Source organism: Lycorma delicatula, chromosome 6, assembly GCF_047948215.1.
Source record: "Lycorma delicatula isolate Av1 chromosome 6, ASM4794821v1, whole genome shotgun sequence".
In the NCBI taxonomy this organism is placed as follows: domain Eukaryota; kingdom Metazoa; phylum Arthropoda; class Insecta; order Hemiptera; family Fulgoridae; genus Lycorma; species Lycorma delicatula.
In genome coordinates this window covers 46,763,275-46,784,418 of record NC_134460.1, presented here as the reverse complement: position 1 = coordinate 46,784,418, position 21,144 = coordinate 46,763,275, and the positions used below count along the sequence as shown (strand labels likewise).

General features: G+C 29.8%; 1 protein-coding gene across 1 annotated transcript in view; it reads left to right on the top strand.

Moving 5' to 3' along the window:
* The window catches only part of LOC142327040 (uncharacterized), a 520,738-nt gene that overhangs the window by 479,643 nt on the left and 19,951 nt on the right, over window positions 1–21,144 (top strand). The window contains exons 19-25 of the mRNA XM_075369808.1: window positions 3,338–3,495; window positions 6,861–7,105; window positions 9,396–9,597; window positions 10,974–11,125; window positions 11,768–11,942; window positions 14,049–14,218; window positions 17,609–17,731. Of these exons, the coding sequence (XP_075225923.1) occupies window positions 3,338–3,495; window positions 6,861–7,105; window positions 9,396–9,597; window positions 10,974–11,125; window positions 11,768–11,942; window positions 14,049–14,218; window positions 17,609–17,731 (1,225 nt within the window). The remainder of the gene's footprint in view (window positions 1–3,337; window positions 3,496–6,860; window positions 7,106–9,395; window positions 9,598–10,973; window positions 11,126–11,767; window positions 11,943–14,048; window positions 14,219–17,608; window positions 17,732–21,144) is intronic.

Sequence of the window (21,144 nt, the reverse complement as noted above, 5' to 3'; positions counted from 1 at the left end):
TCCTGTCAGCTATCTCTTCTTCCAGGATGGCAATTTCCACCAGATCACTTCTGATTTCCTTAACCCAATTTGTTGTGTCTCTGAGTTTCATAAGATGATCAAAAATCAATTTCATCAGCCTGTTTGTGTCCATCCTCTTTAGGTGTCCATTAAATTTTGCCCTTTGTTTTCTTTCCATCCTTGTGAAAGTTCCTGTTTTCTTGTAGATTTCCTTGTTGCTCCATAGTTGCCACTCTCCTTTGTTTTTCCTTGACCTAAAATTTTCTGTACTATTCTTTGTTTCCGCTTTTTGATCTCCTTGGTGTATCCCCTTTTCTGTTCATGGATAAACATTCTACAGCGTATAATCCTTCTGGCTTGATGATGTAATGTTTTATCTTCATTTGTATGGATATACGTTTTTTGTTGTACTGGTTCTTCGTTATTCCGTAGGCTTTTACATTTTCTTAATCTTTGTTTGTATTGTTGTTTTATCCAATTCATTTGGTTGAATCCATTCTCCAAGATAACTTGAAGCTGTTGACCCTATTGATTTTGCCATATCTTGTTTCTAGATATTTTTTATTCTTGTGTTTCCATTCCATATATTCCAATTTTTCAAATGAGATTTGTAGTCCAGTTTTTTGTGTTGTTTCCTGTAGTTTCTTAATCATTATCCATGTCTTCTATGTTTGATGTTACAAGTACTATGTCTTCAGCAAATGCCAGGCAGTTTACTGTTAGGTTGTTTCTTTTTGGCCCCAGTTTTATTTTTTCAATATTCTCTTTTTCTAGTTGTTTCTGCAATTTCCTGATGATTTTTTCTAGTACATTGTTAAAAAGCATTGGTGATAGTCCATCCCTTTGCCTAACTCCTGTCTTGATGCTGAATGCTTCTAAAATTTCACCCATGAATTTAACTTTGGTGGTTGTACATGTTAAGGGTTTTTCCGTAATTTTGCAGGCCTTTCTGTCTGTGTCAAATTCTTCTAAAATTTTAAATAATGTTGGTCTTTCTATGGAGTCATACGCCTTCCATCCATGAATACTGCATTTTTGCTGGTTATCACTGTAAGCCTTATAATGCTTTTAAGGTTAAAAATTTGTTCAGCACACAATCTGTCCTTCCTAAATCCTCCCTGGTATTCACCGATTAGATTATCTGTTTGTTCATCGATTCTGTATTGGATAGCCTTTTATAAAATTTTGTAAGCTATTGGTAAGAGGAAGATTCCCCTATAATTATTGCTGTCCGTTTTGACTCCTATCTTTTGTTGAGAGTGTAGGAGGGTGCTTTTCCATTCTTCCGGGATCTTTTCAGTTTCCAAATTTCTTCGAAGATTTGTTGCATCTTCTTTATATTTTCTCTTCCCCCCCATTTCAACATTTCTGCCATCATTTCATCTTCTCCAGGTGCTTTATTGTTTTTCAGTCTTTTAATGATCTGCTTTATCTCTTGTTCTGTGTGAGGGGTTCTGAGTCTGGGTTGGGTTTATTGCTATTTAAAAATTTAATAATTCTTTAGGGGTTTCAATAGATTTTGAAAATATTTAGTAAATATTGAAATTTTCCCCATTATTTAAGGCTATTATCCTTTTTAAAACATATTCCCGCAGGTTAGTATCCTTGGAGTTCTTCTTTGAAGGTCTTGTAGAAGTCCCTAACGTTGTACTGCTTTTGAAGTCTTTTCCATCTTTCCAATTTAGTGATGTCATGCTGCCTCTTGATTTTTCTGATGGCTCTTGCCGTGTCTTTTTGTTGTCTTAAAATTGTTCAAAATGTATTCCATTTTATGGGAGTTCCATCATTTTCATGTTTCCGCCTTTTATTTAGCGCTTCGTCACACTTATCGTTCCACCATCTGTGCTTGGGCTTTCTTTTAGGCTCTGCAATTCCTTCTGTTGCTTTTTTAAATTGTCTTGGATCTCATTCCAGTCAGTTCCTAATGCTGCTTGGTTTATTCCTTTTAGATACTCTTCTCTTTTGTGGCTGAGGGCTTTTGTATTTATTCTGGGTTTCTTAAGTGGTTTGGATTTGGATTTATTGGGATGAAATTTTACTTTAATTATTGTAAGTAGTGATCTGAATCTAAGTTTAATTTTTTTTTAACTCTGGTGTTCATTATATCTTTTTGATTTTTCCTAGTTATAACAACATGGTCTATTTGAAATTCTATTTTTGTATAAGTGCGACCTATGTCTTCTTCTTGAGCATATTCTGAAAGAGCGTTGTCATCAGTTTAAGATTAAAGATGAGTATTTCCAGTCTTTGTTTGTTTTTCTGTGGGCCAGATAGTCTCCCACTATGTTCCTAGATTTCTTTGTTTCCTTTTGGGCATTAAAATTGCCAAGTAAAATTTTGATGTGATGTGGAATTTTAGATGTATGTCTTCCTAATTGTTACCAGAATACTTCTACTTTATCTGGTTTAGCTCTATTATCCTTATTCACTGGGGCAAGTGCATTTACGAGGATATATCCTTCATTTCCTGACCTGAAGGATAGTTGAAATTCTTTCTGATACAGATGAAAAATTAATTTTGCTTCTTGTGATATTTTTTTCTTATTACAAAAGCTGTTCCTAAAAGGTTACTCCAGCTGTTTGTGATGGCTGGTTTTCTTTTGTAAATCTTGTAAAATTACCTGAGTCTATATGAAGTTGTCCTTAAATTGAGTTTCTTGAAGTGCTGTTATTTGTATATTTTTTGCGTCTAGCTTGTCAGTTAGTTGTTTTAGCTTGCCAGTGTGTGTAAATGTACTGACATTAAACATTGTCAAGAAGTGTTTTGTCTTAGTTTTTAGTCTTAGTTTTTAGTCTAGTAAGTGTGTTTGAAGGTTTTCCAGGAAGCTCTAGGATAGTTCCTAGTAACATAGGATAGTTCCTACTTCCATGCTCGGAAGTACCCGAGCATGAGGGTCTAGACTCCCCAGAATCCGAAGGCCTAGTTGCACCATGTTTGGTGAGGAATTTAAGACTTTAAGATTACTCCCCCTGGGGTAGTTAGCAGATTGATTGACTTTTCCATCATGTCTACGGTTTGAAGTTGATTTGGGAGGGCGGGTTTCTCTGTATCCTCACAGTAAACTTAGTAGTAACACCCAGAGTTTTCCCATTTTAGTTCTGAGAGATACCATCCTACATTCCTTTCCTACTGAAGTAGTCCACGTGGAGGCTTGAACATCAGGATAATTCCCTAATAAAATCCAAGGATTTTCGAATCCTTGCTTTTGGTTAATTCTATTTTTTGGTTTTATTGGTTAATTAATTTTTTAAATGTTATTTTATTAAGTATTTTTTTATCCCATTTACTGGAGCATTTTATGTATCATATAATATTTTTTCTTATTAATTGATTTAGGTTGGTTCAAGCTAAAAGAGTTAAAGTTCAACGGCGTCATGAAGCATCTGGTAATCCTCTCAAATTATTGGCTGCTAGAAAAGATCTTCGTACAGAGTATGTGGAAGTCAGATCAGATTTTGCACAGAAAGAAGTCAAAAGAATAAATGTTGAAAAATGTAATAATAAGTATTTATTATGTTTAATTATTTTTGTTACATTTTCCCAGTGTTGTAGCTTTATTTTTAAATCTTTCTTGAGTTGTCTAGAATAAACTGGAGTTAAGTCCTAAAATAGTACTATTGTAAATTAATCCACTGTGATTTAATCTAAACTGAAACTTGTTCAGTGAAACATTCTTTGTTGACTTGAATTGTGTTTGTGTGTTCAAATAGAAAGTTATCATAAAAGTTAACAATTTACATAAAGATAACTTTTTGAATCCATCAATCCATCATCAGTTAATGATTAATACTATTTCAGGTACTTCATTAAAATACTTTTTCAGGTATTTTCAGGCTTACCTTTATCATATAACTCATTAGACAACAATTTTAATAAAATGTAACACTGTATCAGTAAATTATGAAAACTGTTAAATAATCTTTTAACAGGTAGATTAGAAAATAAAATTTAGTAGATGCTCTTGTATTGAAGTTATCTATTTATTATTGGTGTAAGACCACCACCGCGTCCCCAAGCTCCATATGAGGAAATTCAAACATTTTAAGTGGAAATGGTAAGGTTATGATTTTAAAAGACTGAAAAAAATATTTTTTGTAAAAAAGCATTCAATTATGATTTCTCTAAATAAAATGTCAAGCTATTTAATATTTTTCTAACAGCAAATTTCAAAAGGATCTACAATGTATCTTAAATAACAGCTAAATAGTAAAACACCAAAATTAAAAAAAAATTTGTCAACTGCTCCTACCTCTAAATGATGTATTCTTTGATATGAGACCACTAATTATTATTGTTAGTTGTATACGTATTATTATTGTTAGTTGTATATGTTACTAACTATAGTTAGTTAATAACTATATAGTTCTTACTATTAGCTAGTTATATAGTATACTTGTACTGTCATCAAAAAATAGATTGTTTGCTAAATTTATTTTTCTATATTTAACTATTGAAAAGTTATTAAAGTACAGTTCCTTGTAATTTAACACCCAATGTAATTACATTATTTATGTGCATTAATTATTATTTTATTTATGTTTTTATTGATGGTTTTTATGACCATCTTGGGTAATTTGTTTTGTTTTCAGGGATTTTAACCACATCTTACATTTGTTGTAAAATATTAAATTTTTTTTCTTCTATGTCTATTCTATTTGCACATTTGCAGATAATTTACATGAAAATTGAACTGTTATGTTTGTCCTATAGTTGGAAATTTAGTTGGTCATGATGTGTGGTCATTAATGACATTTCCAAAACACACTGTAAAAACAGAATTAAACATTTACATTCTAAATTCTAGAATTAAGAACAGAGGTGGCCAATTTTTTCTCAGCAGGCAGACCAAATTTCAGAAATAATATTTCCTGCCGGGCCATGCACCAAATTTTTTTTTGTTAAGTAAAGCAAATAAGAAAGCATGCTACAACTTTGACCACATTGTCACTTCACAGTGGGTGAGTTCGTGGTCAAATGCTTGCCTGATCATCTGGTTGCAATGACAATCTAGGAAAGTGAGTAAAGTTTTTTGTCTTCAACTGTTGTTCCCAAAGGCCAAGTTTCATTTGAAATGCAGAAATATTATCATACATCTTATTAATTAATTGATCTTTCCCTTGTAGACGAGTATTAATGTCATTTAGGTGGCTAGTTATGTCGACCAGAAAGTCACTTTTTGTCTTCAAACTCTGGGATATAGTTTTTTACTTGCTTGCAATCAGTATTTCTTGCTGAAAATCAAACACTCTTTTTTAACCTTTTGGCATGAGACTGCCATCTTACTTCTGCATAAAATGTAACATCATAATCTGAGTCCAAAGACTTTAGAAATTCTTGAAACTGAAGGTGATGTAACTTAAAGATCACTATTTTGACAAACAATTTCATGACATGGTCCATTTTGAGGGGCTTGAAACATAAATTCTCCTGATGAATAATGCAATGAAAATTTAGCATTAAAGTATTACCAACTTTGGTGGTCTCATTTTCAATCAATTTTACTAAACCTTTGTGTTTCCCAACCATTGCTGGAGCACCATCTGTTGTTAGTCTGATAAGTTTTAAGTAGTAATGAAAGGCAATTCAATATTTATGTACTGCCTCTTAACAAATCTCGTGACTTAGGTAGTGTCCTTGAGTGGATACAGTGCCGCTAACTCTTCTGTCTTTTTGGACATCAATACCCCTGAAAAAATTGCCAGTTGGGCAGTATCTGCCATATCTGTGCTTTCATTTAATGCTAGAACATAAAATATTAACTCAAATACTTGACTTTTCAAATTATCTTCTATATGTTTTCTAATGTCGTCCACACACCTAGCAATAGTCTGACAAGACAGACTTATTTTTGAGAAATCCTTCTTCTTTTCTGGACACAGAATTTCAACAAAGCTTCCAAACCTTCCTTAACCATTTCACCATCTGAATATAGCCTTGATTTTTTTGCTAGTATCATGGCTACTGCATAATTAGCTTTTACATAGCATGTTGACTCTGAACCAGCTCTAGTAAATATCTTTTGTTGTGGATAATTTTTTTTAAAGTCATTTACTTGGTCTTGTCAAAATTGCCCTTTGTACTTATCAAACTCATTTGCATGTTTAGTCTCGTAATGCCGTTTGATATTATACTTTTTCAAAACAGAAACAGATTCGTTGCATATCAAGCATATGGGCTTTGTTTTTAATTTCCACAAAAAAATAGTTTATAGTCCACCTGTCTTGAAAACTTCTTAATTCTTCTGTGATTCTTCTCTTCATTGGTCCAATACCTTTACTAGTTGACACCATGGTAGGTCTTTGTGGTTAACTGAAAAAAATAAAACACCACAGGTAGTAGTAATTAATAATACTAAAGAAAGACTGTATTTTGTACTAACTTATTCCATTGCATGCCGAAGACCACAGAACATATATATCATAACATATATGAAATCTCATATTAAATTTTTATCAACATCTAGCGTCTGACAAAAAACTAAGCAATCTTGGGTGTCAAATAGCAGGATATTTGAAATAGCTAAAACCTATGAATTTTCCCGAAAATGTGGATTATTTAAAATAGATAAACCAATGAATTTTTCTAAAAATGTGAGATATTTCAAATTTCTCTTAGCCGTAATTTGAAAATATATGATATGAACAATTGTTCATGATGTAGTGTTTTTTTAGTGGTATGTACAATAAAAGTTAACATTTTTGTTCATTTGAATCAGCTCCGTGGGCAGCAACATGACTCCTGCCATGCCGCATGCAGCCCGCAGATCTCGTGTTGGCCACCCCTGGTTAAGAATAATAATGGTAATATTGATATCAGTAATATGTTTTTATATATTAAAAAAAGTTTTCTTTCTTTGCAGTGTCAAAGAATTCATCTTTAGCAGTTGAAGCGTTAGCTGGTTTAGCAAGTAAGGAAGATTTTACATCCGTTTCACTACGTAAAGCTAACTTACAGACACCTTTCGGCAATAAAGCGTTGTTACCGTATAAAGATCTCATGTTGTTACATATTAAAGGACGTAGACATGTACAGACTAGATTAGTAAAACCGCATTATACATCCGTTAACCAGGGTGATTCTTACGTTCTTGTTGCACCTGGCGAGGTAAGTTTTATAACTTTTTTAGTTAGTAATTTAGGTTTTCTTAGCTTTGGAATGAATAAAAATTCTCCAAAGGCAGTTCACTTGTGAGACCTTTTAGTTGTATCTTTTTAACTCAGTAGAGAAGGAACTGGTTTTATATCGCCTGATCTTTTCCAAGAAAACTTTTAAAAAAATTGGAATTATTTTTGTTATTTCTTGCAAATACTTGTATTAATCTTCCATTAATTACCTAATTAAGGTATTATCACATTTATTTTTGAACGGGTTTCTATCTTGTGTTGATTTTATTGTTTTTCTCAGTACTCACTGAATGAGAGGCTCTCTCTCATACAGTGAGGTTCATACAGCCAGTTCACTTCTGGCTTTGGGAAGTATAAAGTTCTGACAGATGTGTAGTGAATCTGTAGAAGAATACTAGTTTAGATTGACACATACAAATATTGTTGAAAAATTATCTTCCAGCAACCAGTAGTAGAACATTAGCCATAATTTTGATTTGCTTTAATCAAAGTAAGAAGAAATTGAGCAAGATATATATAAATATTTAAATAAGAGAACAATAAGAAAGTGTATTATAAGTTTATCCATCTCTAATAAGCATTAATTACATGGTTAAACCCAACAGATTATCAATATATCTGATCATAGAAACATAAATGTATTGATTTATATGAGCACAAAGTTCCTTTTATATCAAAAACTTACTTTTGATAGTGTACAACTAAATTTTGTTTTTCCCTGTTTCATATCACCCTACTACAAAGCTTAACTATAAATCTCTTCCTTCCCACTTTAAAATCAGATTATTTTATTTGTGGATAACTCCCGATGTGTTAACTATCTACCCACTATGTTACTGAGTAGACTACCCAATAATGTAGTTAATTATGATGTAGTTTACTTATGATGTAGTTTACTTATGATGTAGCTTGATATGTCATTTTTATACTTGTCCAGAGAACAATAAATCAATAAGCGACTGAAGGATCAGGTTTTAACATTTTTGACCCTTCTATAGCATGTTGATTTTTGTGGAGAGGGATTACAACTTGTTAAAAACAAATTTATTACTTTATATCAGATTCTTAAACTCCAGTTGGTATATATTAGTTGCCTGATTACTTAATGCAATTTATATACATATGTATGTATATAAATACTTATATATGTATTTATATATTTGTCTAGCCTGATTTATTAAACATAAAATTTTATTTAAAAAAATTCTTTTTTAAATAATAATACCATCTTAAAAGAAATGTTAAATTATACTTTAAATCAATTCGTCTTTAGATTCTGACATGTAAAATTTGGTATCAAATTAAAAATGAATATCAATTACTTACTAACCCCCATAATATGGCATACTGCCCTGGCTTCAAACAATCAAAATTAAAAAAAGATTTGAAAAAGTATTTCTTTATAGTTTTTAGCAAAGTTTATCCATCTGTTTTATTTTTATTTAAAATTTGGTGAGCCCTATAAAAAAAAGTTGCTAAAAAACCACCAATCTGAAGAAATACAAAGACAAGAGATTGATAAGAATATGAAAAATATGAAGAGACCACTTTTAATCATGAGTTAAGACTCACTGTATAGGTGATGTACTTTTGTATTTAAAAAATCTTTCATTTAAGTTTTTTTTTTAGAAAATTGAAGGAACTTCCTTTACAAATCAAAATAAAAAAACAAAATCCATTTTGTGCATAGTACAGCTCGCGCGCGTGTCTGTCTGTGTGTGTGTGTGTGTGTGTGTGTATGTATGGGGGGGGGGTTACATATTTTACTTATAAATTAAATTCACTATGTGAATTTATCATTAAATTCACTTTGTATGATGTGTGTATTGTCACCTGAAGAAGCTTAGAGATCTAAGTAAAACGTAGTGAATTTAATTTATAAGTTTGTGTAGTTGATTAGTTAACCCAAGAGATTAATAAAGAAAATATTTTTAAGTAAAATATGTCTTACTATTATACTTAATTTTATCCAATTAAGAGGAAAATGAAGAGGTTGGTGGGTGGGTGTTTTGTGTGTGTGTAAAATGCATGCAGTTAAAATTGAGGTATTTGATATTTTATTGACTTTAATTAAAATTATAATAAAAGTTAGTAATAATATTTTACCAAAATATTTCAAATTTATTAATGGATAAGATCCTTAAAAACATATAAGCCTTTTTTCTGTGAAATTTCTGTTTTAAAAGGTATTACTTAGATTTTAATTTTCTGTTTATTTTTTCGTAATTACGATTTTTGTTCGCTCATATAATTGCTAATTATTATTGTAGGTATTCCATTGGATGGGTAAATTTTCAAATATCATCGAGAGATCACGTAGCAGTGAAGTTGCCCAACATATACTGCAAAAGAAGGATTTGGGTTGTAGTGCATCAAATATTGTTACATTAAATGGTGCGATTACAAGTAATAATCATGCTAAGTTCTGGAAATTACTCGGTGCTGATGAGGAGCTTGCTGTCACTTACACTGGTAAGTAAAAGTTATTTTCTATAAAAATTAAAATTCACCTATATGTGATAGATATTTTTATTTACTTTTTTTATATATTGTGGTAATTGTTCACTATTAGGGGGCCACGTCTTAATTTTGTTAATAATATAATAGTGTACTTCCTTCTGGTCAGTAAACTGTGTAGTTTTAATCCATTTAAAGATCAAGAAGTCATTATTTTAGAACTTATACCATTATTCATATGAAGAAACATCTCAGGCTCTAATAGAGAGTTATATCATGTAGTTTCCTGCAGTTCTGGGTTATTGTAATCGTAGAGCTCTGATGATTGTAAAAATGTTATACATATGATTTCATTTTACATTATTTTTTACAATAATTCAGCTAAATTTTTTATGGAAAGGGTATTTACATTTCCCAAAATGGGGGTGTATTTGAATACTTCATGACTTTCTATATTTCCAAATCCAAAACAAAAAATTTTACCTACATTTCACAGTAAGATGAGTAAACCTTTCTGTATTAAGGAAATTTAAATCAGCAATTGTTGATTGTTATTCTGCCCAGATATATGTGTTTCTTAATAATTGAAAGCAACATATTGTTGCCACGATTTTGTGGTATAGCTATTAGAAAGAATTTTGTACTGTCTTGTTTTATTCTACCAAACATCCACTCATCTTCAATTAAATGTCAGTAATTAATAATTTTGTTGCTGTCTTTCCTAGTTTCAAAATGTTTTGCAAAAAACAAAAACACACACCTGCCGAAAGTAAGAAGACCAGTGTATGCAGGTTCAGTTAGATATTTTGAGCTCATTACCTGCTTGAAACGCTGTTGTAGCAGATGTAAAAGCAATCAAAATGCCATGAAATGGGATATTTTTTTTTTGTACTGCAAATTACAGTTTTCAAACCACATATTCCATAATTGTAAAACTTCAATACCCGTAGTGTTTTGATACTTTTCTGCCTGTTATAAATTTTTTCAATGGAATAATCTGTTATTTAGGATTATATCACTATCACACTCCAGGCTTTAATTTGTCAGTATTTTTTCAAAAATTTATATAGTTTTTTCTTGGGTACTGAGAATAAAATTAGTTAAAATGTGTTGCTACTAGTTAAAACCACTTTGCTGTGGAACATACCTGTAGTGATAAGATAACATTACCCAAAGTGCAGGAATACTGTTATTTTGTTTTTCAAACCTTTAATCTACCTATATGTATTCTTATCTGAATTATTTTTATGGTATATTACAATATAAGAAAAATAGAAGGTGGCACCCTGATAGTGAAAAATTGCCTACACATGAAGAAAAAATATTCTGTATTGTATTAATGTATTTTTCTGTCATAGTCATTTTTATATAATTAATTTTATTGTGTTTAGGTACAACTGCAGGACACCCAGATGAAGATGAACTGTATGAATCAGCTTTGATAGGTACAAACATGATGTATTATGTTGAAGATATAGAACTTGTGCCGATTCAAAAATACTGGGGTAGAGCTCCTCGTATTGAAATATTAAATCCTTCCAAGGTATGGTACCAATTTTAAGTATCTATTTTGTTTTTTTTAATTTGTTTTTGTTCACTATATTCAGCTACAAATATGACTGGATAATAACTTTTACTTAGAATGTGATTCAGATATATTAATTCTTTAAAATATATTCAAGTAATGTTTCATACATTTCTTACAGTAATCATTCTCACAACTCTTAGTCTCGTAAACTCTCTTTCTTATATGTTTTAATTACACTTTATTCCAATATAGCAGAGATTTGGTGGTAATTATTTTTGAAAAAAATTGATTTTTATACATATAGAATGATATAACACAGTAAGTTTGGCAAAATCAATACAGTTTACCAAACACAACATATATCAAATGTATTGTTGGATTTCAATAGAGGGGAATTTCTTACTTTTTAAGTTGAACATCATTAACTACCAGATACATCACTAAAGAAGAACAAACAATTAGCACCAAAAAGAGCCTTCTGAAGAAAACTTCCATTTAAAAATGAATAGTTTAATATCATCACTAGTGTTTTTTTTTTGTCATTTATTTAAAGTGAGTTCTATTTCTATATAGTCCTACATGAACTGTGATTAGGGTTTTTAAAGCTCTTACCTTACTCTGCTTATTATTTACCTATATATTCTTCTTTCTTTTCAGATATTAGTGTTTGATTTCGGTACAGAATTATATGTGTGGATGGGGAGGAATGCTACAATGGATCAACGTAAATCTGCCCTACAATTGGCTGAGGAATTATGGTCAAACGGTTTTGATTATACAGAATGTGATATATGTCCAATAACGGCTGCCCAACTACATGGTTCTCATTCAGGTAAGCTAATATTTTATTATCATTATGTTTATTTGGTAATAGTTTTCATTTTTGTAACTAACTTCAATAAATTAAATTTATTAAATTTCTTCACCCATGTGAAATTTATTCTGAGAATAATATAATTATTTTCAAAATAATTCATTTTTATTCTAAGAAATATATTTTTTTTATGGAAATTGTCTTCTTTTATTTAACACAAACTCATCAAACACCTAAATATTAACAGTGCTTTCTTTTTTTTTTTGTATTCAGTCCAATACTGACACAAAACAAACTGTAGTGTGCTGGCCTCTTTAGATTAATATTATCATTGCAGTTTTTTTTTTAATTTTTCAACTTCTAAGGTCCCTTATCACATTGTTGATTTTTTTAATATAAAAAATCACCAGCAAGATCGTAACTGAAAGTGTATATAAGTCCCTGACATTTAAATAAAACATAACATTAAAAAAAATTTAAATAATATACCTAAATTGTTAGATGGTACAAAAAAAAAAACCTATGCTCAGGTGTAAAAGGCTTTCAACACACAGGATTGGCAGTCAAACATAACACAGAACATTATTTCACCAAAGACACACTACAAACTTATTTGTAATCTGCTGGCATGAAGGTAAGCAAGTATTGTTTCTTCTCCACTATTTTTTAAATCGGCAACTGCATTACTTCTTAATGCACATCCCTTTCTTTTTGAGGTTATCATACTTTGTACACTCTTTAAGTAGATGCTTAACAATGAGCGATTTATTATTGCATTCACTACATATTGATTTTCCTGTCTGTAAACATATAGTTTACAGACAGATTTGATGCTTACAAAAACATAGCTGGAACATATGTGGTGATTTGAAAGTAATAGGTATTTTGCTAAGTGTGCAGTTAGGCTATACTTACATGTGTTTTTTTTTGCGAATGGGACAGCCAAGCTAGGGTAAACATTATGTTACCAAAGAGTGGAAGAAACGAGACTACTTAACTCCAAATGAAAAAAATATTCATGAGCCCTAATTTGAACGCAAAAAATTATTTTTACCCTCTCTCCATATCAAGCTAGGACTAATGAAAAATTTTGTAAAAGCAATGAAGGAAAAGCCCAGATTTTTGTACATCAGACAAAAATTTCCGAATGTAAGTGAAGGAAAAATTAAAGTAGGAATATTTGTTGGTCTTCAAATAAGAGAGTTGGTCAAAGATGATGTATTTAACTCGGATGTTAAATAATGTAGAAAGTGCACCTTGGGCTTCATTTAAAGACATTTGCAAAAATTTTCTTGGCATACAAAAATCTGACAATTACCACGATATTGTTAATCAACTTCTTACTTCATACAGAGCTATAGGATGTAATATATGTCTTTGAAAATACATTTCCTCCACTCACATCTGGATTTTTTCCTGGAAACCTCAAAGATGTAAGTGACAAACACGGTGAAGGTTTCCACTAAGACATTTCGGTGATAGAAAGCCATTATAAAGAGAAATGAAATACTAATATGCTAGCCAATTACTGTTGAACATTAATTCAAGATGTGTTTGAGGCTATTTATAAAAGAAAAGCATCAGCGAAATCATTCTAATACAGGTATGGCCATGCAAAGTAATAAATTTTACAGATTTTAACTATATTTTCCCTTAATTTTTTTTGAAGCGTAATTTATTTAAAACTAAGGGTGATTGCTTTTTTAAAACAAAAAAGCAGTTCAAGAAATGGTATCACTCTTAGAGAAATATTAAAAAAAAAAAATTTTTTTGTCTATCAATGTAATTAATTAAAGATATATAGTATTATTCCTATACCCCCTTCTATATCGTACTTAGTTATTGAAAATAAATTTAATCATTCATTTACAAGATTTACAAGTTCGAATTGAAGCAGTTTTTAAAAATCGTAAAATAAATACTGTAACTGGATTTCTGAATTTCAGATCTGGAGAACTGAAAGTGTGAATTGAAAAATGACATTGAACAGTTGAAAGACTAAACAAAAAGTTAATCCCACTAAAATTATGTATTAATATCTATGATTTTTATTGGTAGTAATTTTTTTTATCAGTATAACACATATATATGTATGTATTTCAATTTATTTAATCTTTATTTTAGAAAATGATGTAATAGAAGAGGAAAAGAAAGGAGAACGGCCAAGTTGGGGTTTAATTGCCAAAGTTACCCAACATATGGAAACTATACTGTTCAGAGAGAAGTTCCTTGATTGGCCAGATTTTACAAGGGTTATAAGAGTGGCAAGAAGGAAATCTGCTGGAAATAGCTTGGTAATTTATTAATACAATTATTTGTTACTAGCAGTGTTTTTAATTTTTAGTATAAAATCATTTTGTGAAATTAGTTTATTATACTGAATAGTGTTTTTAATTACCCCATTAAAGAATAATATATATTCAGAAATCTATATATTTCTATACATTTTTACATATGTATACAGATATATATATATATATATATATATATATATATATATATATATATATATATATAATAGTGGATGCATAAAAAATGTTCAGTATTGTGTGGTTTAATGTAAAGAAAAATTTAAAATTTAAATTTTTTCCTGGTTAGTATCTGTGCTGGGCTTATATCGTTGAAGCAGAAATAAGTACCTAGGAATGAGTTCTTGGCAGTTATTAAGAACTCTATTCAGTTATTTTTTATACATATTTATTTATTTATAGGGTGTTAATATAGTATGGAAACCCATAAATAACCTATCAACAGTTAACCTATTAAAGATAAATTTAGTAAATATTTCTACTTCAAAACAGTTATTTTTTGGTATGAGATAATTACTCCCCAAGCACACAATGGGTTAACTACTCAAAAATGTTTAAATGAATAAGGCAATGAAAAACTATAATTTTGATATTAAAAACTTGGGTTGAGACAACTCTTAACAAAATGGCAGCCATTAAGTGTTTTTCACTGCTAATTTCAAAAGTAGTCAACCATACACCCAAGTAGTGATCTCACATCACAAAGTAGATCATTTTGAGGTAAGGGAATTTACAAAATAATTTTAAGTTTCACTTATTCAAGAGAAACAGTTATTTAAGAGGTACTGTATGCTGTTTTTGAAACTAGCTTAAATGGATACAATTTTGGTTAGGATTCTTATAGCCTAAAGGTTTTTTATGTCAAAAGTACTGTTTTTCAGTGCCCTTTAACATTATGTATCACAACTTTTACTCTTTACATTCTAAAACTTTTAATTTGCTTGCATGGGTGCTAGCAGGATTTGATCATCTACTAGTAGATCATTTAGAGGTAGAAGCATTTGTAGAAATTTGGATGGAGATTTTATAAGTTATAAATTACACATACTGTAAAATAACAAAATAAATTTTTAATTTGTACACAATAATAGATTTGTGCAAATATAATCTATATTTCAGATATTACTTTTGTGTGTGTGTTCACGGTACGATCAGGATGTTGAGAGATTGAGAATTTAAAATGTTGATATAATTAACAATTTATTGGTTTAAAAACATAAGTAAAAAAGACAAATCAGTAATAATAATAGTAAATGACAATACCAAACAAATAATAAAAATAGTAATCATAACCAGAATAATAATATTAATGACAACAGCAAATAATAATAATAATAAATATCGATAATAAACATAGTAATCACAATCACAACAATAATAATAATTATAAATTTCAGTAATAATAATAATAATAAACAGTGATTACATACAAAACAGAATTTAGTAATTGTCAGGATTTATTCACAGGTAGGTAAATAATGAAAACCAAAATTCAGTCCCATTGACAAAAGACATTCGCATGACCTCTAGTCTTAACACTTTTAACCACTACTCTTGTATTAACAACAATAGTACAACAGATGAGTATAAAGTTCTTTCACTCAGATACCTTTGCAGTTCACAAATAAAACTACCCTAACAATTTATGAATCAAATTTAGTACATTATCTCTTTCACTTATAGTCTTACAGTAATTCACTGAACCATTTCTTGTTTTCATCTACTGTCCACACTGGAATTACTTGTAATGTCACCCTAATTGCATCGAATTTAATTCACTTGAAATTTGCTCTTTCACTGACCTCCTCGCAGACTGATATCTCGCAGAACTGACCATCATCACAGACTCACATAATTGGCAGACTGACTGTCATAACCATAATGTCTCGCTTCTACTGCTTTCTTCTTAATTGGCAGGAATCCGTTACTCAGGTCCATTGTACCGATCTTGTTACAATATAATTATATATATAATAATATATTAATAATAATTTTTATAATATTTCTTTTTATAATAATGTTAATAATATATATATATATAACTTTACTGAAATTAATCTTTTTAATATTCATATTATTCTGTGTACTGTTAAAAATATTTAAATTCTATTAAATAAACCACCTAGTACAGAATATTGAGGTAAGACATCTCTTACTTTAATTTTTCATGGTAGTACATTCATGGGCTTCATTATGATCATATTCTAGTTATATGCAACCTGCTAATAAAACAGTAAACATCTAATAACACTAAACTAATTAAATTCTTATAACGAAAACTTTAAATTTCCATTTGAAGTAGATGAATATTAAATTATTTTAATGTCAGTATCGAAATAAATAAGCACAACCAAATTGAAACATCAGTATATAGAAAACCTACTTCTAATAATATAACAATTCAGAAAAAATCAAATCGCCCTTCATCTCATAAAATTAACACTTACACTAATATGATAGAACAATCAAATATACAAATAATAATAAAGAAAAGTTAATGAAATAAATATCATAAAACATATAGTGGTTGAAAATGGATATGATATTTACTACTTACTGGTTTAATTATTATTTATAAAATAACTATCAGAACACAATAATAAAATAACTATCTTACAACCAGTATATAGTAAGACACAAAAGAATGAAAAAATATATATAAAGTATAAAATGTATAAAAGTATATAGTTAAAAATGGATACATTTACTGATATGGAACATGCTCGCTGTGTGTTTTGGGTTTCATGATTTGCAGTCACCAACTGCAGTTCAATGTAATTTTTGTAGAGAGTATGATAAAGAGCCTCCTAGCAGGCATACAATTTACTATTGGCATCAAACTTTCATTGAGACAAGTTGTTCTGCTTAACAGAAAATCATCAGGATGCCCATGCATCCCTGAAGCTACTGTGAACAACTCAGAGAAAGCTTTGCACATAGTCCGAAGAAATCAACTCAACATGCATGATGCGTTTTTGTATATATTTTATATACATACATAATCTATAATCTGTATAGAGTTTATATACATAATCTATTTAACTCTCTCCCTCCCTCCATCTCCCTCTTTATATATATATATATATATATATATATATATATATAAAATGTGTGTGTGTCCATGTACATACACCTAAATTTCCTTTATTAAAAACAAATGTTAATGGTTGACTGTTTTGATAGATGAAATTGTTAAACTAGGCCAGAATAAAGGTGGTGCACTGTTTGTAAAAAGGTGTATATTTTAAAAACTGTGAAGTGTAAAATGAATAGTTCTTAAAAACATTATGTAACTGGATGATCATTCAGTGCTTTTGAACAGTTTAAAAATAACACTAAAATTGATTTTTTAATGGATGTTATTTATTTATTTAGCGTGATGGAAAGAAATTAAAACCAGTTAATGCTCAAGACCTACTTGATTGGAAACCCTCTCCTGCTGATCTACAACTTGAAGGAAATCATTTAGGACGAGGAAATATGTACTTTGACGAAGAGGTATTGCTGAACTATATCATTGTTTTATAAAGTTTTATTAATTTTATTAGCATTAAAAAGGAATTATTGCTTAATTTTTACAACATATATTTAAAACAAAATTCAAACATTTAACTTTACAACAGATCTTTTCAATTTCTTATTACCTTTATATACTAGTTTTCTGATCCCATGTCCTTAACAATTATTGTAGATTCCTTTGATCTAGATTTTTTGACTTTACTATGTTGAAATTCATTTCTTGATTCTAGGCTTCAGAAAAACTCTTAATTGGTGAGTGGTTAGCATCTGTCAAGTTTCTAACCCATACGTCTTCAACAGTATGGTGTTATATAAGCAAATATAAAACTTAAAATAAGAATTATTTAACCAAAGAACAGTTAAACATAGGTTGAATTGTCTATTTACATTAGCAAAAGTTTACTTATTTAACATATATTTTTGCAAAAGTTGTTTGAAGTGGACGCCCTGTGCAGCAAGCACTTTTGTGTTAGTGTAAAATCATATCAATTCACCTAACACAAAACATTGCCAGTGCTGTTGTCAGTTTCTTGTTGAATGTTTGGCTTCATTCATCGATAGTGTGGGAATTCGATTCATAAATTCTATCCTTCAAATAACCCTGAAAGAAAAATTTGCGACTAGACAAATATTGGAAATGCGGAGGCCACCATCCTCTCCTGACAGTTTGCACTTGTGTAAAACCCGCATGAATGTGTGCTGGTGAATTTTTTGTTTGATGTGTTACACGTTTTTCCCGTATTATTGGAAGAAGCCATATTCTTTTTCACAATTTGTTAGCTGAGTGTAGAATTATTTGAAAATTGTACTGTGCATTTCTGTATTGACATCCAGTCAAAAAATGTTGACCTCGTTATATGATTATCAGAGATAGCACACTGTAAACCAATTTTTTTATCTTGAAATGGATGCTCAAATATCGAGTGAGGGTTTTCATTCATTCATTTACCTGTTGTTGTTCGAAGTAACAAGCCAGATAAATGAAACCTTACCTGACACAAAAAAAAAGCATCTGGTCTATCAGTCCATTGACAATAATTTTGAGAAGCCACTCACAATAATGTTCATCTGTTCTCTGAAGTTGTTACATGATACATGTATCATCTTAAACAAGAAGTGTATTTTACACCCCTTTGTTGTTATAACTTAAATTTAGATTTTCTTCAGATTGGACAAAATTCTTCTTTAAATATCAGCTTTCGCTTCTGTAGACCTAATGTAAGGTTACCTATTTTATTTTGCGTTTGAGATTGACCCTGCTGTATGACATTTTTTAACCAAATTCTGTACCAATTAATACCACCATTTGCAAATCTTTCTGCAAATAATTGAACCATTTCTTGAAAGGATTGCACATAAGCTTCCACTGTAACAATCTTTTCTTTAATCAAATAAGGCATTTTAGAAATGCACAATTGCAAAGAATGAAACTATACTGCACTAAAGCATGAAGAGTTTGCAAATGACAATAATAGACAAGAGGTATAACATACACAACTAATAGTGGTGCTAGTTGGGTAGCAGCAGTGACAGTAACAAAATTAAAGATTATATTCAGATAACTGCAGTTCAAGCTAGTTGGCTTGGTTGTTGCTCACCTAGTAGAGCTGTTATTTTCTTCATACAGCCATGCATCTGATTTTCCCAAATTTAATCTTTAATTCCATTTTTTATATATTTCTGCTAATTTTCCCTATTTATTCAATGCTGAAGCTGAAGCTAAAATAAAATTATGTGAGATAAAGTAATGCAAAAGATAATGAATGTACATAATCACTGTTCTCCTCCTTACCACACACTCATTTGTTTTACTGTTTTTTCACAATTTTGTCTATTTATATCTAAAATAATTTTGAAGACAGACAACAGTGTTGGCAGATATCTAGCTTTATTGGGACTGAATCTAGTTGAGAATTGCTTACCTACTTTTAACTGAACCCCTTTGTTCATCATGTAGGTTTGTAATGTAATAATATATTTAAAATGAACTGAACTTTTATGTAATAAAATAAATTGTTTCAGGCTATAGTTTCATATCCATACTTTATCTATAAAGATCATGTGCGCCTAATCTTGTACATTTTATTACATACTAAAGACCATTTTATGTACTTATGTAAATATATAATCCATGTATAACCTCCCAGCAGTGAATCTACTATTTCACTCCTATCTTGTTTCTTGATTCTCATTATGCAGCTGCACAACTTTCCAAGGGAGTTAGTAATTCTTATAACACCTCAATAATGTTTTATCGTTCCCTTATTCACCCTTTTCATAGGCTATTAACCCTTTAACCTGTTTGTTTCTTTGTTCATTCATACCCCCCATTTGCGTTTGTTTAACTTTTAACTACTAAACACAAAAAAAAAAAAACAGTTTACTAAAATGGGCCATCATAAAAAATTATTGTCAACAGAAAAATACTTATTTTAGTTTTAAAAAACAAACTACTAAACCACATGCCAATAAACTGTAAAACAAATAGATACACATATATGATAGGATATGGTAAATGGTAACCCAGTCAGATGTTGAACTCAATGTACAGAAGTTTATATTGAATGATAGAATCGATTATCATGTAAAATCGATAATGCAAAACATTAAATATGTAAAATCAACGCTATAGAAAAGGACTGCATCCATTCCAGTTCAATTAAGTTCCATTTGAAACCACTAGATAGGAGCTTATGATGGCATGTCAAAGTGTGTATACACCATATGGTGAAACGCATTTGCGGTAGTAGACTTGCACGCGTACCATGTACGGCAAAACGCATTAAAGGTTTAGATGCCACATTTCATTCATATACTACTTTAGCTCTTTCAGTCAAACAGTTGTTAAAATTACTTCTAAAATATCATTCACATAAAGGCCAATTTTTAAAAATTCTTTTGAGATATTTCCTGATCCTGAAAGTTTTCCTCTTGTACTCGTTTTCAAGACATAGTAATTTTTTTTCATTGATATCCAGCCTATAATTTTGTTCACCCTTACACTAATTGTTAAAACAAGGTTATTAGTAAAATTCACCTTGATTTTCAGCAAAAACATTTTGAAATATGATTTCAAGTCTTAACAATTTTTTAAACATTTCAATCTTACCTTTATGATGGTCTATTCTTCTCAAGAACACTTGTTTTAAGAAAGATAAATCGTTCTTAATTCTTGAACAATTTTTATTTTTCAAGTTAGTTGCTTTTTTAAATTAATCAAATTTAATCTTGTCAAAAATTTATTTTACTGTAAAAGAATGCAAACCATTTTAAAATTAAATAACCTTGTTTTTAATTCTCTAAATGGATTAATACTCGGTGAAAAAAAATAAATTTCACTTTAAACCATTTAAGTTTGTATCTGCTGATTTGATATGAAATAGCCCTGATTT